The sequence below is a fragment of the Rhinopithecus roxellana genome, chromosome 9 (genome assembly GCF_007565055.1).
Source record: "Rhinopithecus roxellana isolate Shanxi Qingling chromosome 9, ASM756505v1, whole genome shotgun sequence".
NCBI classification, from domain to species: Eukaryota; Metazoa; Chordata; class Mammalia; order Primates; family Cercopithecidae; genus Rhinopithecus; species Rhinopithecus roxellana.
Window position 1 is genome coordinate 19966885 of NC_044557.1, and position 26780 is coordinate 19993664.

At 38.8% G+C, this 26780-nt stretch overlaps 1 protein-coding gene across 2 annotated transcripts in view; it reads right to left on the bottom strand.

The window, feature by feature from the left end:
- ADAM9 (ADAM metallopeptidase domain 9) overlaps positions 1-26780 on the bottom strand; it is a 119821-nt gene that overhangs the window by 59394 nt on the left and 33647 nt on the right. For both annotated transcript variants that reach the window (XR_004059244.1, XM_010385249.2), the window contains exon 12: positions 13657-13828. Coding sequence is in view for 1 of the 2 variants with exons in the window: in XM_010385249.2 (XP_010383551.1) it covers positions 13657-13828 (172 nt within the window). In the remaining variant the exon portion in view is untranslated. The remainder of the gene's footprint in view (positions 1-13656; positions 13829-26780) is intronic.

The window sequence follows — 26780 nt, forward strand, 5'->3', positions numbered from 1 at the left end:
TATGTCAGAATTGTCACAAAACACAAAGAAAAACATTTTATAGTGATAAAAGTAACAATTCACTAGGAAGATATAACAATAATAAATATATATATATGTAATGCAAGCACTGACAAAACTGAAGAAATAGCAACACAAAATAGTAAGAAACTTCAATACTGCAATTTAATTATGGATAAAACATCTAGATAGAAGATCAATAAGGAAACAGAGGACTTGAACAACACTACAGACCAAATCAAACTAATAGACGTATACAGAACATTCTCCCCCACAGTGGCAGAATACATACTATTCTCAGGTACACATGGAACTCTCTCTAGGCTCACATGTTAGGTCACAAAACAGGTCTTTAGAAATTTAAGAAGACTGAAATCATACCAAATGTATTTTCTGACCAGAATGGATGAAACTAGCAATTAGAATAGAAAAAGACGGCAATAAAAGGAAAATGGAAACATCACCAATATGTGGAAATTAAACAACACACTTTGGAACAACCATTGGGTCAAAAAGGGAATCAAACACGAAATTAAAAAATACTTTTAGACAAACAAAAAACACAATATGTAAAAACTTACGAAATACAGCAAAAATAATACTAAAAGGAGCCGGATGTGATGGCTCACACCTGTAATCCCAGCACTTTGGGAGACCTAGGCAGGTAGATCACCTGAGGTCAGGAGTTCAAGACCAGCCTGGTCAACATGGCAAAACCCCATCTCTACTAAAAAATTAGCCAGGCATGGTGGTGAGCGCCTGTAATCCCAGCTACTCAGGAAGCTGAGGCACAAGAATCGCTAGAACCCAGGAGGTGGAGGTTGCAATGAACCAAGATTGTGCCACTACACTCCAGCCCGGACAACACAGTGAGACTCTGTCCAAAAAAAAAAAAAAAAAAACCTCAAATAAACAATCTAACTTTACAAACCAAGAAACTTGAAAAGCAACAGAAAATTTAAACTCAAAATTATCATAAGGAAAATAATGAACTTCAGATCAGAAATAAAACTGAGACTAGAAAAAGAATTGAAAAATCAGCAAAACCAAGACTTAGTATTTTTCAAAAGATAAGCAATATTGACCAACCTTAGCTAAGAAAAAGAAAGAGAAGACTCAAAATCAGAAATGAGAAAGGAGACATTTCAACTGATGCCATAAATAAAAAAACTACAGGCCAATGTGCCAAATAAATACATATGCAAAATCCTCAACAAAATACTAGCAAACCAAATTCAGTAGCACATTCAAAGTAAAATACACCTGACCTAGTAGAATTTATCCTTGGGTATCAATTGGGATGGCTCGATATACAAAAATCAATTAATGAGACCAGGTGCAGTGGTGCACACCTGTAATCCTAGCACTCTGGGTGTCTTAGGCAGCCAGACTGCTTTAGTTCAGGAGTTCGAAACCAGTCTAGGCAACGTGGCAAAATTCCTTCTCTACTAAAAATACAAAAATCTGTCAGGCATGGTGGCATATGCCTGTAGTCCCAACTACTCAAGAGGCTGAGGCACGAGAATCACTTGAGCCCATTAGGTCAAAGCTGCAGTGAGCTGTGTTCGCAGCACTGCACTCCAGCCTGGGCAACAGTGAGACACTGTCTCAAAAAAATAAATAAATAAATAAATAAATAATAAAAAATAATTAATAAGGGAGGGGCAGAGCAAGATGGCCGAATAGGAAGAGCTCCAGTCTCCAACTCCCAGCGCAAGTGACACAGAAGACCGGTGATTTCTGCATCTTCAACTGAGGTACTGGGGTCATCTCACTAGGGAGTGCCGGACAATCAGTGCTGGTCAGTTGCTGCAGCCTGAGAGCTGAAGCAGGGCGAGGCATCGCCTCACCTGGGAAGCGCAAGGGGGAAGAGTATCCCTTTTCCTAGCCAGGGGAACTGAGACACACAACACCTGGAAAATCGGGTAACTCCCACCCCAATACCGCTCTCTAAGCAAACGGGCACACCAGAAGAATATATCCCTCACCTGGCCGGGAGGGTCCCACGCCCACGGAGCCTCCCTCATTGTTAACACAGCAGTCTGCCGCGATCTAACCGCGAGGCAGCAGCGAGGCTGGGGGAGGGGCGCCCGCCATTGCTGAGGCTTAAGTAGTTAAACAAAGCCACTGGGAAGCTCGAACTGGGTGGAGCTCACAGCAGCTCAAGGAAACCTGCCTCTCTCTATAGACTCCACCTCTGGGGGCAGGGCTCAGCTAAAAAAACAACAAGGGAAGCAACAGAGGCCTGAGCAGACGCAAACGACTCTGTCTGACAGCTTTGAAGAGAGCAGTGGATCTCCCAACACGGAGGTTGAGATCTGAGAACTGACAGACTGCCTGCTCAAGTGGGTCACTGACCCCTGAGTAGCCTCACTGGGAGACATCCCCCACTAGGGGCAGTCTGACACCCCACACCTCACAGGGTGGAGTACACCCCTGAGAGGAAGCTTTCAAAGTAAGAATCAGACAGGTACACTCGCTGTTCAGCAATATTCTATCTTCTGCAACCTCTGCTGCTGATACCCAGGCAAACAGGGTCTGGAGTAGACCTCAAGCAATCTCCAACAGACCTATAGCTGAGGGTCCTGACTGTCAGAAGGAAAATTATCAAACAGGAAGGACACCTATACCAAAACCCCATCAGTACATCACCATCATCAAAGACCAGAGACAGATAAAACCACAAAGATGGGGAAAAAGCAGGGCAGAAAAGCTGGAAATTCAAAAAATAAGAGCGCATCTCCCCCTGCAAAGGAGCGCAGCCCATCGCCAGCAACGGATCGAAGCTGGACGGAGAATGACTTTGACGAGATGAGAGAAGAAGGCTTCAGTCCATCAAATTTCTCAGAGCTAAAGGAGGAATTACGTACCCAGCGCAAAGAAACTAAAAATCTTGAAAAAAGAGTGGAAGAATTGACAGCTACACTAATTAATGCAGAGAAGGTCATAAACGAAATGACAGAGATGAAAACCATGACAGGAGAAATACGTGACAAATGCACAAGCTTCAGTAAACGACTCGATCAACTGGAAGAAAGGGTATCAGCGATTGAGGATCAAATGAATGAAATGAAGCGAGAAGAGAAACCAAAAAAAAAAGAAGAAAAAGAAATGAACAAAGCCTACAAGAAGTATGGGATTATGTAAAAAGACCAAATCTATGTCTGATTGGGGTGCCTGAAAGTGAGGGGGAAAATGGAACCAAGTTGGAAAACACTCTTCAGGATATCATCCAGGAGAACTTCCCCAACCTAGTAGGGCAGGCCAACATTCAAATTCAGGAAATACAGAGAATTCCACAAAGATACTCCTCGAGAAGAGCAACTCCAAGACACATAATTGCCAGATTCACCAAAGTTGAAATGAAGGAAAAAATCTGAAGGGCAGCCAGAGAGAAAGGTGGGGTTACCCACAAAGGGAAGCCCATCAGACTAACAGCAGATCTCTCGGCAGAAACTCTACAAGCCAGAAGAGAGTGGGGGCCAATATTCAACGTTCTTAAAGAAAAGAATTTTCAACCCAGAATTTCATATCCAGCCAAACTAAGTTTCATAAGTGAAGGAGAAATAAAATCCTTTACAGATAAGCAAATGCTTAGAGATTTTGTCACCACCAGGCCTGCCTTACAAGAGACCCTGAAGGAAGCCCTAAACATGGAAAGGAACAACCGGTACCAGCCATTGCAAAAACATGCCAAAATGTAAAGACCATCGAGGCTAGGAAGAAACTGCATCAACTAACGAGCAAAATAACCAGTTAATATCATAATGGCAGGATCAAGTTCACACATAACAATATTAACCTTAAATGTAAATGGACTAAATGCTCCAATTAAAAGACACAGACTGGCAAACTGGATAAAGAGTCAAGACCCATCAGTCTGCTGTATTCAGGAGACCCATCTCACATGCGGAGACATACATAGGCTCAAAATAAAGGGATGGAGGAAGGTCTACCAAGCAAATGGAGAACAAAAAAAAGCAGGGGTTGCAATCCTAGTCTCTGATAAAACAGACTTTAAACCATCAAAGATCAAAAGAGACAAAGAAGGCCATTACATAATGGTAAAGGGATCAATTCAACAGGAAGAGCTAACTCTCCTAAATATATATGCACCCAATACAGGAGCACCCAGATTCATAAAGCAAGTCCTTAGAGACTTACAAAGAGACTTAGACTCCCATACAATAATAATGGGAGACTTCAACACTCCACTGTCAACATTAGACAGATCAACGAGACAGAAAGTTAACAAGGATATCCAGGAATTGAACTCATCTCTGCACCAAGCGGACCTAATAGACATCTATAGAACTCTCCACCCCAAATCAACAGAATATACATTCTTCTCAGCACCACATCACACTTATTCCAAAATTGACCACATAATTGGAAGTAAAGCACTCCTCAGCAAATGTACAAGAACAGAAATTACAACAAACTCTCTCTCAGACCACAGTGCAATCAAACTAGAACTCAGGACTAAGAAACTCAATCAAAACCACTCAACTACATGGAAACTGAACAACCTGCTCCTGAATGACTACTGGGTACATAATGAAATGAAGGCAGAAATAAAGACGTTCTTTGAAACCAATGAGAACAAAGATACAACATACCAGAATCTCTGGGACACATTTAAGGCAGTGTGTAGAGGGAAATTTATAGCACTAAATGCCCACAAGAGAAAGCAGGAAAGATCTAAAATTGACACTCTAACATCACAATTAAAAGAACTAGAGAGGCAAGAGCAAACACATTCAAAAGCTAGCAGAAGGCAAGAAATAACGAAGATCAGAGCAGAACTGAAGGAGATAGAGACACAAAAAACCCTCCAAAAACTCAATGAATCCAGGAGTTGGTTTTTTGAAAAGATCAACAAAATTGACAAACCGCTAGCAAGACTAATAAAGAAGAAAAGAGAGAGGAATCAAATAGATGCAATAAAAAATGATAAAGGGGATATCATCACCGACCCCACAGAAATACAAACTACCATCAGAGAATACTATAAACACCTCTACACAAATCAACTAGAAAATCTAGAAGAAATGGATAATTTCCTGGACACTTACACTCTCCCAAGACTAAACTAGGAAGAAGTTGAATCCCTGAATAGACCAATAGCAGGCTCTGAAATTGAGGCAACAATTAATAGCCTACCAATCAAAAAAAGTTCAGGACCAGATGGATTCACAGCTGAATTCTACCAGAGGTACAAGGAGGAGCTGGTACCATTCCTTCTGAAACTATTCCAATCAATAGAAAAAGAGGGAATCCTCCCTAACTCATTTTATGAGGCCAACATCATCCTGATACCAAAGCCTGGCAGAGACACAACAAAAAAAGAGAATTTTAGACCAATATCCCTAATGAACATCGATGCAAAAATCCTCAATAAAATACTGGCAAACCGGATTCAGCAGCACATCAAAAAGCTTATCCACCATGATCAAGTGGGTTTCATCCCTGGGATGCAAGGCTGGTTCAACATTCGCAAATCAATAAACATAATCCAGCATATAAACAGAACCAAAGTCAAGAACCACATGATTATCTCAATAGATGCATAAAAGGCTTTTGACAGAATTCAACAGCCCTTCATGCTAAAAACGCTCAATAAATTCGGTATTGATGGAATGTACCTCAAAATCATAAGAGCTATTTATGACAAACCCACAGCTAACATCATACTGAATGGGCAAAAACTGGAAAAATTCCCTTTGAAAACTGGTACAAGACAGGGATGCCCTCTCTCACCACTCCTATTCAACATAGTGTTGGAAGTTCTGGCTAGGGCAATCAGGCAAGAGAAAGAAATCAAGGGTATCCAGTTAGGAAAAGAAGAAGTCAAATTGTCCCTGTTTGCAGATGACATGATTGTATATTTAGAAAACCCCATCGTCTCAGCCCAAAATCTCCTTAAGCTGATAAGCAACTTCAGCAAAGTCTCAGGATACAAAATTAATGTGCAAAAATCACAAGCATTCTTATACACCAGTAACAGACAAACAGAGAGCCAAATCATGAATGAACTTCAATTCACAATTGCTTCAAAGAGAATAAAATACCTAGGAATCCAACTTACAAGGGATGTAAAGGACCTCTTCAAGGAGAACTACAAACCACTGCTCAGTGAAATCAAAGAGGACACAAACAAATGGAAGAACATACCATGCTCATGGATAGGAAGAATCAATATCGTGAAAATGGCCATACTGCCCAAGGTTATTTATAGATTCAATGCCATCCCCATCAAGCTACCAATGAGTTTCTTCACAGAATTGGAAAAAACGGCTTTAAAGTTCATATGGAACCAAAAAAGAGCCCGCATTGCCAAGACAATCCTAAGTCAAAAGGACAAAGCTGGAGGCGTCACGCTACCTGACTTCAAACTATACTACAAGGCTACAGTAACCAAAACAGCATGGTACTGGTACCAAAACAGAGCTATAGACCAATGGAACAGAACAGAGTCCTCAGAAATAATACCACTCATCTACAGCCATCTGATCTTTGACAAACCTGAGAGAAACAAGAAATGGGGAAAGGATTCCCTATTTAATAAATGGTGCTGGGAAAATTGGCTAGCCCTAAGTAGAAAGCTAAAACTGGATCCTTTCCTTACTCCTTAAACGAAGATTAATTCAAGATGGATTAGAGACTTAAATGTTAGACCTAATACCATAAAAACCCTAGAAGAAAACCTAGGTAGTACCATTCAGGACATAGGCATGGGCAAGGACTTCATGTCTAAAACACCAAAAGCAACGGCAGCAAAAGCCAAAATTGACAAATGGGATTTCATTAAACTAAAGAGCTTCTGCACAGCAAAAGAAACTACCATCAGAGTGAAGAGGCAACCTACAGAATGGGAGAACATTTTTGCAATCTACTCATCTGACAAAGGGCTAATATCCAGAATCTACAAAGAACTCAAACAAATATACAAGAAAAAAACAAACAACCCCATCAAAAAGTGGGCAAAGGATATGAACAGACATTTCTCAAAAGAAGACATTCATACAGCCAACAGACACATGAAAAAATGCTCATCATCACTCGCCATCAGAGAAATGCAAATCAAAACCACAATGAGATACCATCTCACACCAGTTAGAATGGCAATCATTAAGAAGTCAGGAAACAACAGGTGTTGGAGAGGATGTGGAGAAATAGGAACACTTTTTCACTGTTGGTGGGATTGTAAACTAGTTCAACCATTATGGAAAACAGTATGGCAATTCCTCAAGGATCTAGAACTAGACGTATCATATGACCCAGCCATCCCACTACTGGGTATATACCCAAAGGATTACAAATTATTCTACTACAAAGACACATGCACACGTATGTTTATTGTGGCACTATTCACAATAGCAAAGACTTGGAATCAACCCAAATGTCCATCAGTGACAGACTGGATTAAGAAAATGTGGCACATATACACCATGGAATACTATGCAGCCATAAAAAAGGATGAGTTTGCGTCCTTTGTAGGGACATGGATGCAGCTGGAAACCATCATTCTTAGCAAACTATCACAAGAAGAGAAAACCAAACACCGCATGTTCTCACTCATAGGTGGGAACTGAACAATGAGATCACTTGGACTCGGGAAGGGGAACATCACACACCGGGGCCTATCATGGGGAGGGGGGAGGGGGGAGGGATTGCATTGGGGAGTTATACATGATATAAATGATGAATTGATGGGTGCTGACAAGTTGATGGGTGCAGCACAACAACATGGCACAAATATACATATGTAACAAACCTGCACGTTATGCACATGTACCCTAGAACTTAAAGTATAATAAAAAATAATAATAATAATAATTAATGAGATATGTCACATTAACAAAATGAAGGATAAAAATCGCATGATCATGTCAACAGATACAGAAAAAGCACTTGATAAAATTCAACATCCTTTCATGCAAAAAGCTCTCAACAAACTAGAAATAAAGGAAAATAACTTCAACATAATTAGGGCATATATGAAATTCCCATAGCTAAAATCATACCTAGTTGTGAAAAACAAAAAGTTTTTCCTGTAAGTTCAGAAATGAAGCAAGGATGCCCAATCTTGCCACTTCTATTCAACTTGGTATTGGAAGTCCTAGCCAGAGCAATTAGCAAGAAAAAGAACTAAAAAGCATCTACATTGGAAATGAAGCAAAATCGTCCCTCTTTTAAGATGACAAGATCATACCTATAGAAAATCCCAAAGAGTCTATCAAAAAACTGTTATAACTAATAAATAAATTCAGTAAAGCTGCAGGATACAAAACTGACACGCAAAAATAAGGTCATTTCCACATACTAACAATGAACTACAAAAAGGAAATTAAGGAAACAAAGCTATATACAATAGTATTGAAAACAAAATATTTGTGAATAAGCTTAACAAGTGAGGAAAAAGATTACACATTAAAAACTACAAAACATTGCTAAAAGAAATAAAAGATGATACAAATACTTGGAAAGACATCCTATGTTCATGGACTCGAAGAATTAAAATTGGGAAATTGTCCATATTACCCAAAGTGATCTACAGATTCAATAAAATATATTCCTCAGAAGAAGAAATACAAGCAGCTGCCAAACACATGAAAAAATGCTCAACATCACTGAACATCAGAGAAACACATACTAAAACTACAATGAGATATCATCTTACAACAGTCAGAATGGCTATCATCAAAAAGTCAAGAAAAAAAAAAGGCTGATATTGGTGCAGATGCAGAAAAAAGGGAATGCTTATACACTGTTGCTGGGAATGTAAATCAGTTCAACCTCTATGGAAAACAGTATAAAGATTTTTCAAAGAACTAAAACTAGACCCAGCCATCTGACCCAGCAATTCCACTACTGGGTATCTACCCAAAGGAAAATAAATCATTATATAAAAAAGATATCTGCACTGATATGCTCACTGCAGCACTATTTACAATAGCAAAGTCATGAAACTAATGTAAGTGTCCATCAACAGTTGACTGGATGAGAAAAATTATATATATACACACACACACACACACACACGCACGCACACCATGGAATACTATGTAGCCAAAAAAAAAGGAATGAAATCATGTTCTTTGCAGCAACATGGATGGAGCTGGACGCCATTATCCTAAGTGAACTAACTCAGAAACACAAAATCAAACATTGCATATTCTCACTTGTAAGTGTGGGCTAAACAGTGGGTGCACATGGACATAAAGATGGAGGTGATGGACACTGGGAACTCCCAAAGGGGAAAGGGTGGGAGAAGGGTGAGGGCTGACAAATTATGTATAAGGTACAACGTTCACTGTTTGGGTAATGGGTATACCAGAAGCCCAATCCCCACCAGGATACAATATACCCATGTAACAAACATACATATGTACCCCCCTGAATCTAAAATAAAATAAAATTTAGACATACAGACCAATGGAACAGAATAAGGAATGCAGAAATAAAAACCAACACATATGAGATCACCTGATCTTCAACAAGGATGCCAAGAAAAAGAATGGTGAAAAAGTAGTCCCTTCCCCCCTGAAAAATTGGATATCAACATGCAAAAGAATGAAATTGGAACCTTATCTTATGCCATACACAAAAATTAACTTAAAATGGATTAAAGACTTAAACATAAGGCCTGAAACATTAAAACTCTTAGAAGAAAACAGAGGAAAAGCTTCATGACATTGGTCTTGGCAATGATTTCATGGATATGATGCCAAAATTAAAGGCAACAGAAGCCAAAAATAGACAAGTGGGACTATATCAAACTAAAAACCTTCTACACAGCATAGGAAGCAATCTACAGAGTGAAAAGCCAAGTTATGGAATAGGGGGAAATATCTGCAAACCATATATCTGATAAGGGGTAAACTTTCAAAATATATAGGAAGTGCTACAGCTCAATAGCAAAAAATGAAAAACTAATAACCTGATTTAAAATGGGTTATAATTATTCTAACTGAAATAACTCAGAGGCAGAAAGTCAAATACTGCATGTTCTCACTTAATAAGTGGGAGCTAAGCAATCAGTATTCACGGACGTACAGAGTGGAGTAACAGACAGACACTGGAGACCCCAACAGGTGGGAGCACGGGAGGGATGTGAGGGCAGAAAAATCACCTATTGGGTACAATGTTCACTGTTTGAACAACGGGCACATGAAAAGCCCTCACTTCACCAATATGCAATATATACATGCAAGAAATCTGCATTTATATCCCCTAAATACATAAAAATGTTAAAAGAAACAAAAAAAAATGAATTAAAATGGGCCTAAGACTTAACAGACATTTCTCCATGAAGACACACAAATAGCCAACAGGTATATGAAAAGATGCTCAATGTCACTCATTGTCATGGAAATGCAAATCAAAACCACAATGAAATATCATTTCATACCTGTTAGTGTGGGGAAAAGAAAGAGAGATCAGCCTGTTACTGTGTCTATATAGAAAGAAGTAGACATAAGAGACTCCATTTTGTTCTGTATTTGAGATGCTGTTAATCTGTGACCCTACCCTCAACCTTGTCCTTGACTCAAGGTTTAAGGGATTTTGGGCTGTGCAGGATGTGCTTTGTTAAACTAGTGCCTGAAGGCAGCTTGCTGGTTAGAAGTCATCACCATCCTCTTAATCTCAAGTACCCAGGGATACGCACACTGCCAAAGGTCACAGGGGCCTCTGCCTAGGAAAGCTAGGTATTGTCCAAGGTTTCTCCCCAAGTGATAGTCTGAAATATAGCCTCGTGGGAAGGGAAAGACCTGATCGCCCCCCAGCCTGACACCCGTGAATGGTCTGTGCTGAGGAGGACTAGTGCAAGAGGAAAGAAGGCCTCTTGACGGTTGTTGGCAGTTTGAGATAGAGAAAAGCATCTGTCTCCTGCCTGTCCCTGGGCAATGGAACTTCTCACGTAAAACTCGATTGTAGGTTCTGTTTACTGACAAAGGAGAAAACCGCCTTAGGGCGAAAGGTGGGACTTGCTATCGCAATGTTGCTCTTTATGCACTAAAAAGGTTTATGGAGATGTTTGCATATGCATATCAAGGCACAGCACTTTCCCTTAAACTTATTCAATAAATACTAAGGGAACTCAGAGACCGGTGCTGGCATGGGTCCTCTGTATGCTGAGCGCCGGTCCCCTGGGCCCACTTTTTCTTTCTCTATACTTTGTCTCTGTGTCTCATTTCTTTTCTCAAGTCTCCCGTTCCACCTAATGAGAAACACCCACAGGTGTGGAGGGGCAGGCCACCCCTTCATGTTAGGATTGCTATCACGGAAAAAAACAAAAGACAACAAGTGTCAGCAAGAATGTGGAGAAACTGGAACCCTTGTGCCCTGTTGGGAAGAATGCAAAATGGTGCGGGCACTATGGAAAATAGTACAAAAGTTCTTTTAAAAATCGAAAATATAACTACCATGTGATCTAGCAATCCCACTTCTGGGTACTTATCTAAAATGAAATCAAGATCTTGAAGAGATATTAGCATTCCTATGTTCACTGCAGCATTATTCACAGTAGCCAAGATATAGAAACCACCTAAATGTCTGTCAACAATTGAATGGATAAAGAAAATGTGGTAGATAAAGAAATGTACATATATACATACATATACACACATACAACAGAATAGTATTTCCCAAAAACGAAGGAAATCTTGTCATTGCAATAACACAGATGAAACTTGAGTTTACAATACCATGCTAAGTGAAATAAGGCAGCCACAAAGGATATAATACTATGTGATTTCAGTTATATTAGGTATCTAAAATAGTCAAGTTCATAAAAGCACTGAACAGAATAGTGGTTGCCAGGGGCTTGTGGAACAGAAAATGGGGAGCTGCTGATCAACAGATACAAAGTTTCAGTTACACACAATGAAAAAGTTCTAGAGATATGCTGTACAACATAATACCCAGAGTTAACAATACTGTATTGGACATTTAAAAATCTCTTAGAAGGGTCAGTTTCATGCGAAGTATTCTTACCACATTAGAGTCAAAATAAATCCTAAAACAAGCCCAATATTTATAAATGTACCTACTGTATACTGTATATAAATGTATGCAATAGAGTCGAAAAAGAAATACATCAAACTTATAAAAAAAAAAGGAAGTAAGAGATTTATGGGGGAAATAAAGGTGTGTAAGGTTGCTTTTACTTACTACTTGAATTTTTTTTTTTTTTTTTGAGACAGGGTCTCACTCTCTTTGCCGAAACTGGAGTGCGGTGATCCAATCATAGCTCACTGTAACCTCAAATTACTAGGCTCAAGCAGTCCTCCTGCCTCAGCCTCTGGATAGCTAAGACTATTTGGCTTTTCGGGGTTTTCTTGTTTTTTTTTTTTTTAAGAGACAGGGTCTTGCTATATTGCTCAGGCTAGTTTCAAACTCCTGGCCTCAAGCAATCCTCTCACCTCAGCCTCTCAAAGTGCTAGGATTATGGGTACATGCCACCACACCCAGCCCTATTTGAAACTTTTATACCAAAAAACACCCTGTGATATTTGAGGTGGAGGAAGTATTTTTAAGAGTAATTTTGTAGTGAGAAAGCTCAAGAAGCAAATATAGATTATTGTTTCAGTAAGTTTGTTTGTGAAGTTGGGAGAAAAGACTAATAAAATATTTCAGGAAGAAGTTAAGAATGCCTAGAAAGAGAAAGGTCCTAGTCATCCTGATGGCATCTTAATTTAGAAATTAAACATAACCTGCTCAGGTCTCATTTTCCTCACCTGAAAATGGGACTATTAAAACTACCAATCTCTTGGGGTTATTATGAGGGTTATACTGTGTAAGATACTTACCAAAAGTCCCTGACATGCATCAATACTGCAACAAAAGCCCAACACAGCTCCATCATAAGACACATACTATATTTCTGGAAAGCAAAGTCACCTGGTAAAAGCCAGGCATGGTCAGGTAGGGAAGAAAAAGATGCACTTGTGGAGAAGATTGAGAATACAGTAGAACTTACACACAGTTGAATAAGTGTCTTTCAAACTTAAGGCAAGGCCTAGGAGGAAAGGGCTCAAGCAGGCCATGTTGAGAGGAGCATGGCTAAGTATGGTAAGGAATATGGCTATGGAACAATCCTAACAAAGATGGGCATGGGTTTACAGCAATGAGTGTGCATAACAGGTCAAAAAGCCAGAGACCAGTACATACACTGAAGGTTAATAAAGGGAGAGTGCTACTTTGAGTAGCAAGAACTCTGAATACTGAAGGACTCTGGAAGATGGGCCAGCTCCAATTCATTTTTAAAATGAGTCCAGCTAAATAAATATTCCTGCAATGGCAGTGCCAGAATGGCGAAAGCTTACAAATAAAGAGCCAGGTGAAATTCATTCTTTAAACCAAATAAGCTAATAACCATAAATCATAGAAGATAGCAAAAAAAAAAAAAAAAAAATAGAGAATAAACATGGCACATTCCCTGACTTCAAAACAGATGGCACCATTAGTCATACTCTGAGAAGAAGGAGATGACCAATCCTTGGAACACAGCCATACAAACAAAATAACAATCCTCATTGTGCCGCTAAATTTTACTTTAGCCCCTATGTCAGAGTTGCCCAAAACAAGCAATTTTATTTCTTGCAAATATCATGGCAATTTTACAAAGCAAAATTCAAAAATTAAACTGACCTTTGGAGTACCACAGTCACACTCTTCCCCAGCGTCCACCAACTTATTACCACAGGAGGGAGCACTATAGGCTTCATCAGGCTTTGGAATATTAAGAAGGCAGTTTCCTCCTTTATTTAAAGTTAACTTCTCAAAGTCCTCTGCACTGCAACTGCTGAAGTTTCTGGAACCCCTATAATAAACATTAAGAAAAAGATCTTATGTCACAGCGATTACTCACTTTGAAAATGTTAAGTCATGTCTTTAACCCACAAAGTGCATATTTTAAATGACAGAAAAGAGGCTAATAATTATGTGCACAGAAATGAGAATTCATATCTACTCGTGAAAAATATTGAACATTACTTCAGCTACTATATAATAATTAACTATTTTCTTACAATATATTGTACTTCCAATATATCACTTACATTGAAATACAAAATAATTCTCAGCATCAGAAGAGACTTTAAAAATTATTTAGTCCTATGAAGAATAAAGTTTTATTTATCTAACACAGTAAAGGTTCTTCAAATATTGGAAGGTAGCTGTATGTTGTCTCCAGTCTTTTTTCTACTCTGAAGGATAACATTTTTCTGTTCACCCATGCCCATTACCACTTACTAGGAGCTCTGCAAAAATAATGCGAATGGGCAACTCCAGTTCAAATGTACACTAGCCATCAAGAGGCAGACTGTGCAGTATAGAATTTCAGCTACTCCTATATGGCAAGTTTTCAGTTTGAGCTTTACATATAATAACTTTTATGGTAATTCCTGGGAACCATGGTTAATACTTTGAAGGTTAGTTGGCCTTTAAGAAATGTCCAACTTAAGCTATGTAAGATTTATACAAATGCAATTTTGATATGTCCTACCTGGGATTTTCTTTTTAGCTACTGTTTTACTCAATGACTATAAAATACTTTCAGATAGTCCCACTGGCTGCTTTTACCTTTGAAAACTAGTGGAAAATAGACTTATACACCACCTGTATCTTTGAGGAATCCATGTCACATAAAAATTCTATTTTATTTTTACTTTTGTAGCCTGAGTTTTTTGGTGTGATATCCAAAAAATCATTGTTAAGGCCAATGTCAAGGAGCTTTTCCTCAATGTTTTCTTCTTAGAAAGTTTTATGGTTTCAAGTCTTACATTTAAGTATTTTATCCATTATGAGTTGATTTTTGTGTATGGTGTAAGAAAAGGGTCCAATTGCATTCTTTTGCATGTAGAAATCCAGTTACCTCAGAATCATTTATTGAAGGGAACTATCTTTTCCCCATTGTATCCTCCTGGTGCCCTTGTCAAAAATTAATTGACTACACATGTTTGGATTTGTTTCTGGGCTCTCTATTCTGTTCCATCGGTCTACATGTCTGTTTTTATACCACTACGATACCGTTTTGATTACTATAGCTATCAAACTGAAAAGCTCTGCACAGCAAAGATAACCAACGAAATGAAAAGTCTGCAGACTGGGAGAAAATATCTGCAAACCATGTTAAGGTGTATCTTATAACCATGTATCTCATATCCAAAATACATTTTTTAAAACTCATACAACTCCATAGTAGAAAAACAAATAACTCCATTTTTAAAATGAACAAAAGACTTAAATAGACATTTCTCCAAAGATGACATAAAAATGGCCAACAGGTGCATGAAAAGATGCTCAATATCATTAATCATCAAAGAAGTGCAAATCAAAACCACAATGAAATATCACTTCACCCTTATTAGGATGACTACCATCAAAAATGGCCAGGCATGGTGGCTCACCCCTATAATCCCAGCACTTTGGGAGCCCGAGGCGGGCAGATCACTTGAGGTCAGGAGTTTGAGACCAGCCTGGCCAACGTGGTGAAACCCCATCTCTACTAAAATACAAAAATTAGCCAGGTGTGGTGGTGCACACCTGTAATCTCAGCTACTTGGGAAGCTGAGGCAGGAGAACTGCTTGAACCTGGGAGGCAGAGGTTGTAGTGAGCAGAGATCACACTACTGCACTCCAGCTTGGGCAACAGAGAGACTCCATCTCAAATAAATAAATAAATAAATAAATAAATAAATAAATAAATAAATAAAAGAGGTGACAAGCAAAGAGTACAGAAAAAAGGGAATCCTTGAGCACTGTTGGTGGGAATGTAGATTGGTGCAGCCACTGTGGAAAACAATCGGAGTTCCCTAAAGAAATTAAAAACAGAACTATCATATGACCCAGCAACCTCACTTTTGGCTACACACCCAAAGAAAATGAAAACACCACCTCATTCTCCCATTTTCAGTGCAGCATTAGCCAAGATATGGAAACAAACAAAGTGTCTGTCAACAGCTGAAGGGACAAACTGTGGCACATATAAGACTGATTATTATTCATCCTTATAAAAGGAGATCCTGACATTTACCACAACATGGAGGAACCTGGAGGATGTTATGCTATGTGAAGCAAGCCAGACACAAAAAGAAAAATGTTGCATGATCTCACTTATTTTGGAATCTAAAAAAAGAAGTCAACAACCCAGAGACAGAAAATAAAACACTGATTATGGTGGAGGTGGAAGAAATGGGACATGTAAGTCTGATACAAACTAGCAGATATGTAGGACAACCAGGTCTAGAGATCTCAGGTACAGCATGAGGACTATAGATAATAATATTGTATTACATTCAAGATTTTTGCTAAAAGAGGAGATTTTAGGTGCTTTTTGCCACACACAAACAAAAAAAATGGGCAACAATGCAGAAAGATGGACGTGTTAATCTGCTTGACTAACCATTTCACCACCTATATTTATATCAACACATGTTGTACACCTTAAATACAATAAAATTTATATCTTATATACATTTGTATTTTTTCAGGGGAATTTGGTACCCTGAATCTCTTTTTCATCAGTTTGAGCAATGGTACCAGAAGTAGCAGCAAGAGTGAAAGTTATGTTGCATTCTAGCTAATGAAGAAGCAGCTCTATCTATGGCTGGGTCTTTTGTACATCCAAGGAACTCTAAGAAACATATTTTTTGCCCTGAGCAGTCATGTTAAACTCTTCTTTGCTAACTGGTTTGCAGAAAAGTTGATAGTACTGACTCCTGCCTCTTGGATTGGAATGCAGTCTGCCTAAAACATTTTGGTACTGTTAACTGCTGTTTGACAAAAAAAAATAAAAATAAAAAAAAGTCTATAGATGTGGGATGCGGAAGGATTTTAAAAGACTGGCTGGCAGACAAAGAAAAAAGAAAGAACATAAACTATCAATGGTTTGAGACAAAAGAATAGGCAAAGGCAAAATTCTGACTCATGGAAAGAAAAGATTTAGCACAAGGTTTTTAACAAGAACAGAAAGACTTGTCTTCCTTATTCTTTTTCTTGCTACTAAGAATATTGTAAGGAGGAGTCCTTTTATGCAATATCAATCAACCATTCATTCAACAAATATTTACTGAATATCTATTATGTACAAGGCATTCTTCTTGGTACAAGGGATGAAACTGTGAAATAGCAGATAAAAATCCCTGCCGCTGTAAAGGTTATGATTATGATTCAGTGATTTACTTATACAATAAATGGCGGCCGGGCGCGGTGACTCAAGCCTGTAATCCCAGCACTTTGGGAGGCCGAGACGGGCGGATCACGAGGTCAGGAGATCGAGACCATCCTGGCTAACATGGAGAAACCCCGTCTCTACTAAAAAATACAAAAAACTAGCCGGGCGAGGTGGCGGGCGCCTGTAGTCCCAGCTACTCGGGAGGCTGAGGCAGGAGAATGGCGTGAACCCGGGAGGCGGAGCTTGCAATGAGCTGAGATCCAGCCACTGCACTCCAGCCCGGGCGACAGAGCGAGACTCCATCTCAAAAAAAATAAATAAATAAAATAAATTAGGTAGCATATTATAAGGTAATAAGTGCTATGGGGAAAAAAGATGAGGGAGTGTGGGTGTGATAGGCTCTGCAGAGGAAGGGATGCTTGTGATTTTAAAAGGGTAGTCAGGACAGGCATCTCAAACCCGTGCGAGTAATCAAAACTGTGTATCCGGGAGAAAAACATTATAGAGAGAAGGAATAGCAAAGGCAAAAACTCTGAGGTAGAAGCTTTCCTGGCAGACTGAGTCAGTGAGGAAATGAGTCATGAGAGATACAGTCAGCAAAGAACGGGAATAGGCCATTGTAGGAATGTGGCTTTCTACTGTAAGTCGAATGGGGAAGTTAGAAGGGGAAGACCATGGAGAGCGTTGAGCAGGAGTAACATGATTTGACTAATGTTTTAATAGGATCACCATACCTGTTCTATTAAGGAGGAAGACTACAAAGAAGGGTTTGAATTGTTTTTGTTTTAAAGGAACAGCCATTAAGATGAAGAGTGAGAAAAAAGAGAAATCAAGAATGACTCCCAGGCTGTTGTCCTGGGATACTAGAAGGAAGGAGTTACCATTAATTCACACGGGGAAGACTACGGGTAGATCAGATTTTAGGACGACTTTAGGAGGGACCACAGGAGTTTGAGTCTATTAGACATCAAGTAAAAATGTCAAAGCAGTATATAGTAATTATTTGATAAACAAAGGAGACTGCAGTTTAAACAGAGGCTTGTAACAGTTTTTTATTTTGTACTGTTAATCTTTATGTGGTAAGTACAGTGCCTGCTACATGGTATACATGCAATAATGTTTTCTGTAGGAATATATTTAATAATGTAATCCCAACACTTTGGGAAGCTAAGGCAAAAGGATCACTTGAGCCCAGGAGTTTGAGGCCACCTGGGCAACACAGTGAGACCCTGTCTCCACAAAAAATAAACTGGGCATGGTGGTGCACACCTGTAGTCCCAGCTACTCAGGAGGCTGGGGTGGGAGGAGTTTAAGGCTGCAGTGAGCTATGATCATGCCACTGCTCTGCAGCCTGGGCAACAGGGCGAGACCCTGTCTCCAAAAAAAACAAAAAACAAAAAACAAAAAAAAACACACATACACACACTTAAATATATATTTAAATATATATACTACATAAATATATATTTCTAAATTATATATATTTAATTAGACAATGGCCATAGAACTTGCGCAGGCATATGTATAGCCCTATATTTTCGCCCCTAATTTTAACCTATATAAAGTCTATCACCTCTAAACAAGTTGTTTTTTAAATATGCTCATTATTTGGTAGTTGAAAGATATTTTCTCATAAGCAGTGTTTCAAATGCTTGATCCTTCAGCAAACTACCCCCAAAAAAAGTTTCACCCACAATGAATTGACTATAGAACTAAAAAGCATAACAAAATCATAGACACTTCTGGTGCTTTTTAACAGATGGAGATAGTAACAACATCCCCCTGTGTTGGCCTTCAGTGAGACCTTAAAATGCTTTGGAGGCCACAGTGAAGATGCCCTTTCACTAGCCATCCCTGCCTGGCACCTACGGCAACAAAAAGAGTGATCTTTCACCTGATAACGTGGCTTGAAGAGCAACTCAAGTATTTCTACTCTCTATCACCTCTAGACTCCACAATATTAATGATTTATAGCCTCTCCTCCTCTCTTTTCTCACATCTAGGTGACTTTCCCAAAATGGCTTCAAAAGGAGATTGACAATAATGAAAATGTTTTACCTGGAAATGACAAAGAAAAAATTTCAACTATCATTTAAAACATTATTTGAGTACTCTGAAAATTCCCAGAACATATTTCCACCATTACTATGCTGATTCCCACAGCCTGTGATTAGGAAGTCTTAAGAGAAGATTCTAAGTGCTGGTACTGAATTAGATTAAGAAAAAAAACACCTGATTATGGAAACTTGCTGATGGAGGTGACATTGAGGGGCAGAGTCAAGAAAGTCAATTCTCTAGAAAGGCACCTTCCAGGAAGAGCAACTCACACTTTCCGGAATCTAAGAGCAACGCATGAGAATACCACTGTCCCCAAAACATCATAAATAATAACAAAAAATCTTATTACAAGGGTAGATTATGCATTTTATTAAACAGAACTGGAACCCAAAGACTGAGTTATCTGAGGGGAAAAAAATGAAACATCTACAACATCACTGGCATCTAAAAAAAGAAAAAGCCAAACAAAATGATAGAAAATTAATATTTATTAAATAGCCTGCAAAGTAGAGGGTAGGAAATCTGCCCTCAAAAAAAGAAAGTTTAATATCACCTTGGTAGTAAAAAGGAATCTAAGGAAAAATAAAAGAAAAAAAAAATTACCTAGCATAACCTCATCCTAGTTCAAAAATTTTTTTTTTTTTTTGGAGACGGAGTCTTGCTCTGTCGCCCAGGCTGGAATGCAGTGGCACAATCTCAGCTCACTCCAAGTTCCACCTCCCGGGTTCACACCATTCTCGTGCCTCAGCCTCCTGAGTAGCTGGGACTACAGGCGCCCGCCACCGAGCCCGGCTAATTTTTTTTGTATTTTTAGTAGAGATGGGGTTTCAGGTGTTACCCAGGATGGTCTCAATCTCCTGACCTCGTTATCTGCCTGCCTCAGCCTCCCAAAGCACTGGGATTACAGGCATGAGCCACCGAGCACGGCCTAGAAATTATTCTTTAAAAAAATTTTAAATATACTGGCTACACAGTATAAAACACCACATGAAGCCACAATACACTACAAGAAAGAAAAAACCGAGCAGATGAAGTCCAATAAAGACTCCTAATTCTAGTTCTAGGATTATCAAATGATAGCCATAAAACATTTATGCTCACTATGATCAGGGACAAAAGTGACAAGCATGAAAATTTGGGCGGGAAACTAAAATTTACAAAACTAATATCAGATTTGAAAAAGAACCTGACAGAAATTTGACAAATGAAATAAGCAAAATTAATAACTCAATGGATAAGTTTAACAACAGACAAAATACATATGAAGGCAGAAATCAGTGAGCTGAAAGGTATCAGAAGAAATTACCCAGAAGAAAAAAAAAAACACAAAGAGATAGGAAACATATATTTAAGAAAATAAGAGACAAAGGAGAAATAGTGAGGTCTAACACACAGTTCACTAGAATCAGAGGCACAGGAGACACAGCAAATGTGCAGACACACTGTGTACACAGGCAATATGTAAAGAAGCAATATGTAAAGACATGACTGAGAATTTTCTGACTGATGAAAAATATCAAGCCACAAACTTTAAAACACTAAAAACTTTCTAAGCAGGATATAAAGACATATATGTGTAAACGTGTTATATATACATTACATACGTATGTATGCATGTTATTTTTTTTTCTTTCTACAACAGGAACATGATAATGAAATTTCAAAAAAAAAGTTTAAAGACAAACTTGTGAAAACAGCCATAGGTAAATAGACAGACTCACTTCAATGGAATAATGGTCTGACATCTGACATCTCAACAACATGGAAGACAAAAGACAATGGAAAAATCCCAATATGATGAAAAGTAACTGATGATGATTCTATATTCAACAAAAATATCCTCAAAAAAGAGAGAGAAATAAAGACACCCTGAGGAGAAAAACAAAAACTGAGAGATATACTACTACTAAACATACACTAAAGGAAAGTCAAAACTGGTTCTTTGATCAGACCTAAAAGTGGACACCAAATGGAAGGTCAGAGATGCAAGAGGACCAAACAGCAAGGGCAGTGGTCAAAATCTAAATGAATAACGATAAACAATTTTCATTCAACAATCACTACTATCTTCCTGGCACACAGCTATATGAGTCAAGAAACTGATGAATGGCGTTAAAGCACTATATAGTCTTTGAACTGTGTGGGGAAGGATAAGATTTAATGGTAGACATGATAAATCAAGAACATATGTAACAATTTCTAGGGTAACTTTAAAAAAAAATAAAAGACTGTATAATTTCCATTCTAGAAATATATCTAGAAGGAAAATAGTATATGCTAAAACCACTATCTGGCAGTGCACAGTGGCTCATGCCTGTAATCCCAGCACATCAGGAGGTTAAGGTAGGAGGACTGCTTAGGCCTAGGAGTTCAAAACCAGCCTGGGCAACATAACAAGACCCCATTTCTACAAACTGAAAATAAAAGTAAAAACACTCTATCAACCCAAAAGAAACAACACAGAAGATTTTGTTGTTGTTGTTGTTGTTGTTGTTGTTGTCCCGTTTTTAACTGATACACAGTAGATGTATATATTCTCAGGATACATGCAATCACTTGATCCATTCATACAATCTGTAAAGACCAAATCAGGGCAATTGGAACATCCATCAACTTAAATATTTAAGACTGAAGACGTTTAATAAAACCATAAAAGAAGTAAGACAAATAAAGGAAAGACATAAGATGGTAGATTTAAACCCAAATGCTATATTTAATTGATTCTAAAACATTCTTTTCATATTTAAATAACTTTGAGACTGAGATTCATTTCAGATTACAATTGAAGTATTAATTTCATTGACACCGTATTTCATTCTCAGTGGTATGTAAAAAGTGCTGTATCTTATAATCAACGGCATTTAGATTTGATTAAATGTATCAGAAATTACAGTAAATATAAATAATATATTAAGTGATATAATTATAAAATATATTTTCAATTTGGATTAAAAATAAAATTTAAATATGTTTTAGAAGCATAACTATTAAAAATAAAAATAAATACACTGTCAACACTAAAAAAAAAAATGTGAGGAAGGTAAAGCAGAATCAGATTATTGGTAGTCCTAGCTACTGCAGTGAGAAAAGAAAAGGAAGTAAAAGGTATACTGACTGGAAAGAAAGAAAAACTGTCTTTGTACAGAGATAATATGATCATCTATGTATAAAATCAAAAATAATTGAAAAAGACTCCTGGAACTAAAAAGCAATTACAGAAAGGTTATAGGATACAAAAGTCAATTGCTTTCGTATATGCCAGCAACGAACAAGTAGAATTTGAAATTAAAAACATAAGATCAGGTACATTAGGACCCCCAAAAATGAGAGTTAGGTATAAATCTAACAAAATATGTATAAGATCTCTATGGGGAAACTACAACACTATCTGATGAAAGAATCAAAGAACTAAATAAACAGAGAGATATTTCATGCTCACATACAGGCAGACTCAATATTGTCAAGATGTCGGTTCCCCAACTTGATCTATACATTCAATGCAATCCTAATCAAAATCCCAGCAAATTAGTTTGTGAATATAGATAAAACTGACTTTAAAGTTTACATGGGGTGGCAAAAGACCCAGAATAGGCAATATAATAGTAAAGAAGAAGAACAAAGTTGGAGGACTGGTGGTACTTGACTTCAAGACTTACTCTAAAGCTACAGTAATCAAGACTGTGTTGCCATTCCAAGACGGTCAAATAGGAACCGCTCCGGTCTGCAGCTCCCAGTGTGACAGACGCAGAAGATGGTGATTTCTGCATTTCCAACTGAGGTACCTGGTTCATCTCACTGGAACTGGTTGGACAGTGGGTGCAGCCCACAGAGGGCGAGCTGAAGCAGGGCAGGGCATCGCCTCACCCAGGAAGTGCAAGAGGTCGAGGGATTTCCCTTTCCTAGCCAAGGGAAGCTGTGACAGACTGTACCTGGAAAATTGGGACAATTCCACCCAAATACTGTGCTTTTCCAACGGTCTTAGCAAGTGGCACACCATGAGATTATATCCCGCGCCTAGCTCAGGGGGTCCTACGCCCACAGAGCCTTGCTCACTGCTAGTGCAGCAGTCTGAGATCGACCTGCGACCTGCGAGGCAGCAGCCTGGCAGGGGGAGGGGCATCTGCCATTGCTGAGGCTTCAGTAGGTAAACAAAGCTGCCAAGGAAGCTCGAACTGGGCGGAGCCCACCACAGCTCTGCAAGGCCTGCTGCCTCTGTAGACCCCATCTCTGGGGACAGGGCCTAGGTGAACAAAAGGCAACAGAATCTTCTGCAGACTTAAATGTTCATGTCTGACAGCTCTGAAGAAAGCAATGGTTCTCCCAGCACAGTGTCTGAGCTCTGAGAACAGACAGACTGCCCCCTCAAGTGGGTCCCTGACCCCCATGTAGCCTAACTGGGAGACACCTCCCAGTAGGGGCCGACTGACACTTCATACAGGCGGGTGCCCCTGTGGGATGAGGCTTCCAGAGGAAGGATCAGGCAGCAATATTTTCTCTTCTGCAATATTTGCTGTTCTGCAGCCTCCACTGGCAATACCCAGGCAAACAGAGTCTGGAGTGGACCTCCAGCAAACTCCAACAGACCTGCAGCTGAGGGACCTGACTCTCAGAACGAAAACTAACAAACAGAAAGGAATAGCATCAACATCAACAAAAAGGACATCCACACCAAAACCCCATCCGTAGGTCACCAGCATCAAAGACCAAAGGTAGATAAAACCACAAAGATGGAGAGAAACCAGGGCAGAAAAGCTGAAAATTCTAAAAATCAGAGTGCTTCTTCTCCTCCAAAGGATTGCAGCTCCTCACAGCAACAGAACAAAGCTGGACAGAGAATGACTTTGACGAGCTGACAGAAAATAGGCTTCAGAAGGTCAGTAATAACAAACTTCTCCGAGCTAAAGGAGGATGTTCAAACCCGTTGCAAGGAAGCTAAAAACATTGAAAAAAGATTAGACAAATGGCTAACTAGAATAAACAGTGTAGAGAGGACCTTAAATGGCCGGATGGAACTGAAAACCATGGCATGAGAACTACGTGATGCATGCACAAGCTTCAAGACTGTGTTACTGGCAAAACAAAAGACAAATAGAACAAGACAGAGAACCCAGAAAGAGTCCCACACAAATATAGCTAACGGATCTCTGACAAAAGACCAAAGGCAATACATAAAAGATAGTTTTTTCAACAAATGGCGCTGGTACAACTAGATATTCATATGCAAAAAATAAATAAATCTAGACACAGATCTTACATCCATCCTCCACAATTAACTCCAAGTGGATCAAAGATCTAAGTGTAAAATTCAAAACTCTAAAATTCCTGGGAAATAACATAGGAGAAAAACTAGATCATCTTGGATATGGTAATTACTTTTTAGATACAACACAAAAGGCATCGTCCATGAAAGAATTAAAATATTAAATGGGCCGGGCGCGGTGCCACAAGCCTGTAATCCCAGCACTTTGGGAGGCCAAGGTGGGCGGATCACGAGGTCAGGAGATCGAGACCATCCTGGCTAACACGGTGAAACCCCGTCTCTACTAAAAAAATACAAAAAACTAGCCGGGAGAGGTGGTGGGCGCCTGTAGTCCCAGCTGCTCGGGAGGCTGAGGCAGGACAATGGCGTAAACCTGGGAGGCGGAGCTTGCAGTGAGCTGAGATCTGGCCACTGCACTCCAGCCTGGGCGACAGAGCGAGGCTCCGTCTCAAAAATAAAATAAAATAAAATATTAAATGTATGCTCAGTGAAAGACAATATTAAAAGGGTGAGAAAATAAGCTACAGACTAGCAGAAAATATTTTGTAAAAGACATATTTGATAAAAGACTCATGCAAAGTATGCAAAGAACTCCTTAAAACTAAAAAATAAGAAAAGAAACAATCTGATTAAACATTGGGCCAAAGACCTTCACAGACGCCACAAAGAAGATATACAGAAGGCAAATAAACACACAAAAAGATCATCTACATCCTATGTCATCAGGGAAATGTAAATTGAAACAATGAGATACCACTACATGCCTACAGGAATGGCCAAAATCCAGAACACTGACAACACCAAATTCTGACAAAGATGTAGAGCAAGAGCAATTCTCATTCACTGTTGGTGGGAATACAAAATGGTACAGCTACTTTGGAAGACAATTTGGCAGTTTCTTACAAAACTAAACATACTCTCTTAACATATGATCCAGCAATCGCATCCCTTGGTATTTACCCAAAGGAGCTGAAAACTTGGTCACACAAAACCCTGCACACAGACACTTATAGCAGCTTTTTTCATAATTGCCAAAGCTTAGAAGCAACCAACATGTCTTTCGGTAGGTAAATGGTCAAACTGTGGTACATCCAAATAATGGGATATTATTCAGCACTACAAATAAATCAGCTATCAAGACATGAACAGACACAGAGGAACCTTAAATGCATATTGCTAAGTGAAAGAAGCCAATGTAAAATGGTAACATACTGCATGATTCTAAATATATGATATTCTGGAAAACACAAAACTACAGAGACAGTAAAAAGACTAGCAGTTGCCAAGGGTTGGAGGGGTAGGGAGAGATGACTAGGTGGACCACAGAGGATTTTTTAGGGCGATGGATATATTCTGTATGATACCATAATGAGGGATACTTATCATCATACACTTGTCCATACCCATAGAATGCACAACACCAAGAGTGAACCATAAAGTATGGACTTTGAGAAATCAACATGTGTCAATGTAGGTTTGTCAGTTTTAACAATCATACCCCTCTGTTTAGGGATGTTGAAATGGAGAGACTATGCAAGTGTGGGGACAGAAAGTATATGAGAGGAGTCTTTCTACTTTCCTCTTGATTATTCTGCGAACCTAAAACTGCTAAAAAAAAAAAAAAAAAAAAAAAAACAGTCTTCTCAAAATATTGAAGAGGAAGGAACACTTCCAAACTCATTTTATGAGCCCAGCATCACCCTAATATCAAAGTCAGACAAGAGACAACCAGAAAAGAAAATTATAAGTCAATATCCCTAGCAACATAAATGTAAAAATCCTCGAAACAAATACTAGCAAACAGAACTCAACAACACATCAGAAACATCAGGCCCTCTAACCAAGTGAGATTTATATCTGCGATACAAGGATGGTTCAACACACAAAAATGTATTAACACCACGTTAACAGAATCAAGGATCAAAGTCACATAATCATCTCAACAGGTGCCAAAAAGGCATTTGATAAAATTCAACATTCTTTCACAACAAAAAATCTCAACAAACTAGGAAGAGGGAAATCACTCCAATGTAATAAAGGCCATCTATGAAAAGCCCACAGCCAACATCATACTCCACAGTGAAAAATCAAAAGCTTTCCCACTAAGCTGGACAAGACATAGGTACTCACTTTGGCCACTTCTATTCAAGAGATAAGAAGTCACTGGGAGAATAACGCTGAATAATTCCCCTGGAATCCTCTCTATTATCAGTGTTATCATTGTCCCTCTACCTCATGTTATCAGTGTCCTCATGTTATCAGTGTCCCTCTACCTCAACT